The sequence below is a fragment of the Glycine soja genome, chromosome 6, assembly GCF_004193775.1.
Source record: "Glycine soja cultivar W05 chromosome 6, ASM419377v2, whole genome shotgun sequence".
NCBI lineage: Eukaryota > Viridiplantae > Streptophyta > Magnoliopsida > Fabales > Fabaceae > Glycine > Glycine soja.
The window spans coordinates 378,912-387,153 of record NC_041007.1 but is presented as its reverse complement, the minus strand read 5'-3'; the positions used below and the strand labels follow the sequence as shown (position 1 = coordinate 387,153).

Sequence of the window (8,242 nt, the reverse complement as noted above, 5' to 3'; positions counted from 1 at the left end):
TTATGTTACTATTCAGAGTTATTTTTATTTTACTTTTATAGATTAAAACAAACTGTCTAAAGTCTAATTAAGAATATTACAGGAGTACCGAAATCGCATGAATGTGCAATGTCCCTTCTTCAATTGACTGTTGGCTGCTTCCGATGGCAACTAGCTAGTAGCATTCTATCTACGTTCATGTTAGTGTTTGGTATGCGCGCAACTGGTTTTAGACCAGCCGTCCAACAGAAATTCAATGATACTCATCGCCATATGTTATAAGTTAATTACAACGAATTGAGGGAATGACAAGGGAAAATAAACCTTTTCTTTTCATTAATTACATTCACCTGATAAGAATAGATATAGTTTATTGACACAAACTCGATCACAATAGTATTTGCAGAATGAAGTGTCCAAAAAATATTAGTGTTTATATATATCATCAAAACTGACTATGAGAACAGTAGATATATATACATATGATAGAAAAGTAATTAAGAAACGAGATGTTTTACAGGGGAGTCCAGCAGGAAGAAGTTTTTGGGTTCCAAATAGCAGGGAGCAAGAACTTGGTACCCTTGTCACCAACAGCATTAAAGGCTCCACCAGTTTTAAGATCCACGGATACCTTGGTTGTTGCAAAAAGATCATCAGGACACTTGCTAGTTGCTTCCAAGATATCGCCTCCGTGTGCATTTGCGAAGAAGCCATCTCCGAATGGGTTGGTGACTGCTCCGGCCAAACCACCAGCCAACAACTTGACCATGGCATCTGCTCCAACATTCCCGTTTGGCGGTTTCATTATTGCACCTGTCTTGCCCTTGCTCGGCAGGAATGGCCATGCACATGCGGGACACTCCTCCTCTGGGTTCCCCACTGCAACATAAGGTTGGTTTTCAATAAGACCGTGTTGGGCGCATGATCCGGCACACATATCTTGCACTGTCACGCCCTTGGAGGCTATGATGAGAGCGAGGGTATTTTTGTTTCCACCAGTGGCCTTAGGAAGGAGGGGCTTAATGAAATCTTTGATCAAGACTTTCCCATAAGAGTAGTTTGGATCGAAAACTTGGTTTACCACCTTCACCGGGATATTATTATTATTGCCAGATGCAGCTCCATAGCTCTCCACAATGTTCCACCATGATGAGACTTGGGGTTGCTTAGCAGCATCAGGGGCAGGGGTGTTCATGTTCAGGGACCTGAAGAAGGACAAAATCGCTTTCTTTTGGGCCTTTGGAATTGGGCCGTACCATAAGATGCCAACGTTCAACTTTCCAGTCAGCAAGCGTCCCCCATGGTTGGTCAGGGGTGCTGCGTCATTGCCTGCGGAAACTGCTATTGGAACCACGCTCAGTATCAGACACAACAAGAGAAGCTGTCCTGGGTAAACACAAGCCATCTTCTCTCTCTTCATTTGATTTCCTAAAGTTTTTTTTTTTTTTTTTTTAATTTGGTTTGTACCTTATGCTGCTTCTTCCCATATTTATAAAATTATAAGTGTCTTCTTGCGTCTAAAAAAAAACTCCAGCTTTTTTTATCCCCCTAAACCAAGGTAAAAACACTATCCCCACCACTACTTTATTTTTCCTTTTCTTTAGTTGGGATAAGTATATAACAGCCTTACAATAAATAAGAACGAGAGGAACTTATAGACACAGAAGAATCAAACAACACCTATTAATAGATATAGAAAACAATGTGAAGAAATTGTAAAAATAGCTTAAATCTCCAGGTGTCATGGGCGTGTGACAAAAACGGTAAAAAGAGGGACAATAAAGAATCTCATTATTAATTATTATCACAATTATTGATAATATTAAGATGTCACAACTTAAATGATAAGACTCAAAATAACAAATTAAATTATTAAAAAATCAAAATAAAATTTGATCATTTGATGGACTTTAAATTTATTTTGTTCAGATTTTTTTACGGATTACTTCATAATTGTTAAAGTGTGGAATGTTCACTATGGAGCATATGAATCAATTGTTGTAATGTTTTTTTTTTTTCTTACAAGCAACCAAATCATATTCTTTCCATTAATATAAAATTGTAAATACAATGAGATATTACAAAGAAGATATGCTCATAATAAGAAAAGATTGAGTTGCTACTTAAAATATGAGCCACGTAATTAGCCCGTCTTCCAGCAATTTGAATTGTATAAGAGAAAATAAAAAATACGATCTTAAGATATTTTTGATTTGATTGATAATAAAATCGTAATCTGGTATATCTTACTTGTTGTTAAGAATCTGATGTACAATCAAATTACAACCAGACTCGATAATGAGGTTGGATAAATTCTGATTTATCAGCCAAATCAAAGATTGAAAAATTGCATATGTTGGAATACATGGTATCGATCATAACCTGAAGTGCACCTTTCTTTCTTTCTCTCTCTCAATTGCATATGTTATTATAGCTTAATTAGTTATTTTAATTTCATATGTTAACTATAGGTAGATTAATATTCTTAAGATAAAGAAATAATAATTTGTTAAAAGAATTTGATTATATCAGGATAAAAAACATTTAATACATCTTAAAACAATTAAAAGTATTTAACAAAATATATTTTAACTAATATTTCAGGACATTCGTCGAAAGATTTGATAGAAGATCTCACATCAATTATGGTTGTGTGACAATCTTGTCATATGAATAGAAGCTTCTTTTGCTTTAAAATTTGAAGATTAATTCAGATGAAAATTAAATTGGTGGAAATTTAAACAACAATGAAAATTTAAGTTAATCATTTTTTCCCCTCAAAAGCATTCTAGCAATTTCAATAAAATAAAATAAAAATATCATTACATACTGGCCCACTCGTGTGACGTGAATCAGAGCTTTACTGCATGCATGACAACTTCTGTTGGAAGCATAAAAAATTACATTGTGCTTTGATTTAAAAATCAAATAACTTTTATTATTTTATTTGGTTTGCACATTTATGCCTTTTGCAGCTCCTATACTGCAACTGGAACCTTCTTCAACCTTCCGAGACAAACCCAGTAAGCTCTCTGGGATGGCGGATCACAAAGTTGCGATTTTTGTGTGATTGGACTGGATACAACTCAGCATTGTGGGTATTGAAGCAATGCATAGAGCGATCTCGTTCTTCGTTCAACCGCGATGCCTCCTTCTCATAGGTGTTCTCTCAATTTTCTTGATTCTCGCATTATCGGGTACCAAATGGGTATGGTCCTTTTCTTTGTTTATTTGAATTGTGGATCTGGTTCGGATAATTGAACCGGATTTCAACCACATTGTTTGATCTGTCATTGAATTTGGCACTAAGAGTCTAATGGGGTTTCGTTTGAATTTGATTTTACTGATTGAATGGGTGGTTCCAATGGTTTTAGGTGCAATTCAATTTCTTTCCTTCTTTACTTTTACTTTCTGATATGAAGCAAATGCAACCAAATTTTAGCTTATGCATTACAGTATGGCTCTCTGATTAATTTTATCATGTGGTAATTATTGTAACTCTTTTACTGCTTGGTGGGCACATGCATTCTTATTCGGTTATGATATGGCTTGATCCTTGATACTGCAGATTGTGTTGTTGCCTGCCTTTGCATTGTAATCCATCTATTTCTTTGTGTGGCACATTGTTTAGCTACCTAGGGGAATGGTGCTGATCTTTTTCATGCCTTCTAATGGCTTTGACTGATGATGGGGTTAGGGATACATTGGCAAATTTAGTCTTCAGATTGATAAGTTGTGATGAGTACAGCTAGTAGAACAAAATATTAACATAGCAAAGAGTACACATACAAAGGCATTTAGATGAGCAAATTGGGAAGTGAACTTTGTGACATATTGATCAGAAGGAAAAATCTTAAAATAACGCACCACAACACTAGAAAAAATTTCTTGAATTCGACCTACTGGTCATGAGTTGTACACATACAAAGGCATTTAGATATGCAAATTGGGAAGTGTAATTTGTAATCAAAGCCTATTTCAGACTTTGACCTACTGGTCTTGAGTTTTATTCTTGCAGCTCTCATTCTTCTAATGAAAGAGAATAATTTTAGTATATTATGGAGTAGGCTTTGTGTGTTGTATATTTTAGACTTTGACCTACTGGTCAGGAGTTATATTCTTGTTTTGTCATAGTTTGTTTGAAAATTGATGGTTCATTCATTTGTAAACTTTTTTCCACTTACATTTCCCATCTTGATTGGTTATTGTGTTTTGTCAGTAGCAAAATTCAGCTTTACTGTTGTAGGTTGAAGAGAAAGAAGAACAACCTGAAATTACAGACAGAGTATTCTTTGATGTTGATATTGATGGACAACGTTTAGGTTTGGAGAAATTTTTAGAAATTTTAACCATTTCTCATTTTGACCAAATTGATTTACTAAATATTCTGGTTAGAAGGAGGACGTAGGCAATTCAAAGCACTAACTTATCATTTGCAATGCACTAATTTCTGCAGGTAGGATTGTCATTGGATTGTATGGCCAAGTTGTACCAAAAACTGTGGGTATGTTATTGATTTCCTATTCCAATTCATAGTCTGTAACTTAGTTTTCTTAAGTAGGAATAGGAGGTTACCTTTTAAGTGAATCAATGGTGAGCAGACCCCTTAGAAGAAATTGCAAAGTTTGTGACTTGTGAGTTATCCTTTATGTCTATACTTCAGTTTTTTCAGTAAATTTAACACAAATCTGCCCGATGAAGCTACCTCATTGGATATAATGTCATTTTACATTAGTAATGTTTATATTATCCTGGTGCATTGCAATTTTAATTGATTGAAAATGTTCTGTCTACAGAAAATTTTAGAGCTTTGTGCACAGGTACTTGAAGTCTTTTCATGTTGTTTTGTTAATTTAACCTCCATCTTGTTTACATACTGATCATGAGTATTGCATATTCTGTAGGGGAGAAAGGGAAGAATGCCAGTGGTGTAAAACTTCATTACAAAGGAATTTCATAGGATAATATCAGGTTTCATGATTCAGGGCGGAGATATTGTTCATCATGATGGTAGAGGATACGAATCTATTTATGGTGGCACCTTTCCTGATGAGAATTTCAAGATAAAACATTCACATGCTGGTCTGTAACAGATATGCTTGGATGCAAGCTTTTTACTTTTTTCTTTAAAAAAAATAACTTCACATTTTTCTTCATTTTTGAGGTGTACGTTTAAGTTGTTTCCATGTAAATATACTTCACTGTTGCAGGTGTAGTCTCTATGGTGAATTCAGGTCCCGATTACAATGGCTCACAGTTTTTTATTACCACAGTGAAGACCGGTTGGTAAGTTATTCTGCCATGCTGCAGGGAAATTATCCAGATAATTGAGTCCTGTCAGTTCATGGTGTAGACTATTTGATAATGTTGTATGCAGAAACCACATAATTTACAAGAGTCTCTAATTATGAGAAATTGATATCAATTGGCTTGCGAACTTTCCAGGTTAGATGGAGAACATGGTGTGTTTGGCAAGGTTGTCCAAGGCATGGATTCTGTGTTTGCAATTGAAGGAGGTGCTGGAACCTACAATGGGAAACCCAGAAAGAAGGTAGTGATTGCAGACTCTGGAGAGATACCCAAGAGTCAGTGGGATAAGGAAAGATGAACTTCCTTGGTGAAGCGGCAATAAATTATTCGACAAGTTAAAAATTTGAATTAGATCTTTGTTTTATAGTATTAAATTTCCTCTGTAAAAATGTCTAGGAAATCTCACCAGTCAATTCCCCCTGTTTCCATGAAACAGTCTTATGCATTTTATTTTTTTTAATTGGTAAGTGTTTTTTTTTTGAAGTTTTTCAAATGTAGTTATATGTTTTCCATGATGGTTTGTGCATTATATTAAATTTTGGAACTAGAATCTCTAGCAAACTTCCTAACGTTTTTTAACGATAGGTGTTACTTGTACACTTTTTTTTTTGTTCTACTTTTCAAAAATTCACTTTAGTTTCCTTGCAAAATATTATTATTATTTTTTAAAAATAAATCAACGATGCCTCTCAATCATTGCACTAGGGGTGGGTAAACAGACTCAAGTCCATGAATTGGCCCACAGGACCTGCAGTCCGTGCGGGTAATGGACCGATTTTTTTAAATAGTCCATGGTTATATAATATTTTTGGGCCCGCTCTGCTTAACTCACGGACTATGCGGGTTTGGCTCGTGGGGTTCACGAGTTGTCTGTAAGTCCGCTTAATCCATGGTTTGAGAATCTCACCAACTACAGCACCTTAAAAATCCCGCTTAATCCAAATCTTTCATTGTTGGCTTGTAATATTTTGAGCATCTAAATTACAACTATGTCTTCCAAATCGGCATTTAACAAATATCGAATTAGGTTTCTTGGTGATAATGTGCGAGCCTTGATAAGTATTAAAAATTGGTTACTAGGATTTGATGAGTAAGATAAATAATGTGTAATAATTGTTATCTTTTAATCGCTTAACTTGAGTTGATTCTAATATTTATTATCGTTTTGAGTTTTAGGAAAAGAATATGAAGATGTAGAGATGGAGAAGGCTCAAGCTACATTAAATATGAAATCATTTGTTGTTGGAGATGTTTAAGTTTCATATTTTAAATTTATTGCTTGGATTTTCTTTTGTTAAGACATTATTTATTTTATTGATGTAATTGACTAATTGTTGATATTTTATTTACATTTGTGTTGAACTTAATTTGATTGTGTTACATTTTTACTGAAATTGAAATTCTTTTAAAATTAAGCATGCAGATCAGCCCGTTTGACATGTGGAGTCCGAGGGGTGGGGGTAGACCAATTTATTATGTCCGTATAAGAATGCAGGACGGGCTGGTCCGGTCCGCTGTCAATATAGACTTATACGGGCGGGCCTTACGTGAAACAGGCTGACCTGTTTACCCACCCCTAATTACACATGTGTGTTTAAATATTAATTTTTTTATATTATAAATATAATTTTCATAGATTTAAACTTTATTTAATTTATATAAAAAGAGTTTAATGGTCATACTGGCATAAAATATTTGTACAATGTGATTTTAATCATAATTTGGTTGTGAATATGATTTTTAAATTAACCTATATAGTGGAGATTAAAACACACAAATCATGTGATTTAAAAAAATTATGACTCTACTATTTTAGTCCTGAAACTGAAATTGAGACGTTATAATAGACTTTGGAATTAGACAAATATCAAATAAATTCTGTTGTTAGTCACATTAATGATTATTATGAAAGTTGTAAAATTTAAGCACTATAATGATGCCAAGGTGAGATATATCATCACAACTGGGGTGATTTTTTATTTTTTGAAGTGAAGAGTGACATATTATTACGAAACAAATGCAAGGTGAGATACATCGTCACAACTGATGGGGAACCTCTTCTACCCATTACATTTCAAAAACATAAAAAGACAAATCTGCAAGAGCATGAGTAGCTCTATTACAAAAAAAGAAGAGCATTTGAGACACTACTTTCTAGCACTTGAAGAACCACTGTTCCAAAGCTAGAGAACCCGCAAGCAATCTGTTTGGAACAGAATATGTTGAATGCACAAATCTGATGCAGTTTGGATAGCCCATCTAAAAGCGAGTGCTTCAGCTTCTGCCACACTACCAACTTCCGGAATTTTCTTTGAGAACATTTCCTGCACTGTCTCGGTAGACAACTCCGAGACCAATTACCCTATTTTTCTTCAAATTTTGCCTTTATCAGAGGTGCTTTCAAGTGTGTAGAAATTAAAAAAAAACGTGGAATCCACATGTTTTTTTCCTCTCTCATATAAGTAGATTGGAGAAGAATTTGTCATGCAATAACTTTTACTATCTTCGTCTTCCCTTCTAATTGGGGCATGCTTCTTTTATGCGGAAGGGTTCAACTTCATTAACTAATTATAATATAATAATACGGTTCATCTACTTATCATTGGTCGCATGTCTAATTTTGTAGATGACCGGTAGTGCAGTTGGGAGTGAGGCTTCTTAGTGATTTGTGTTATAAATATAATGTTTCAAAAGGGAATCAAAGAGTTAAAAGGATCGTTTACTCAATAGATATATTTCTTTTCTATTGTTTTATTACTTACCAACTAGCTTTAAATTTTTAAAAATTATTTTATTCTTATTTATTTCTCTTGGATCAAATCATCTCTATTTTTCTCTTCTCTTCCCTCATCACATGTCACAGCCAAATATGCCCTTAGTTTCCATCCAACTTCTTTTTCATTTTTGTACTGATCCAATGCTATATAAGCACGTCGATTCAAAGTAACTTCGT

General features: G+C 34.3%; 1 protein-coding gene and 1 pseudogene across 1 annotated transcript; one reads left to right on the top strand and one right to left on the bottom strand.

Moving 5' to 3' along the window:
* Positions 1-330: 330 nt before the first annotated feature.
* On the bottom strand, positions 331-1,445 carry LOC114414426 (protein EXORDIUM-like). Its single transcript, XM_028378693.1, has one exon. The coding sequence runs from the start codon at positions 1,397-1,399 to the stop codon at positions 494-496; it is 906 nt and encodes a 301-aa protein (XP_028234494.1). The 5' UTR covers positions 1,400-1,445; the 3' UTR covers positions 331-493.
* Positions 1,446-2,942: 1,497 nt separating this feature from the next.
* LOC114414425 lies at positions 2,943-5,836 on the top strand (annotated as a pseudogene).
* The last annotated feature ends 2,406 nt before the right edge of the window (positions 5,837-8,242 follow it).

What these genes read in the sequence shown, in the direction of transcription:
- LOC114414426 (XM_028378693.1), bottom strand. Translation starts at nt 1,399, where the DNA reads ATGAAGAGAGAGAAGATGGCTTGTGTTTACCCAGGACAGCTTCTCTTG.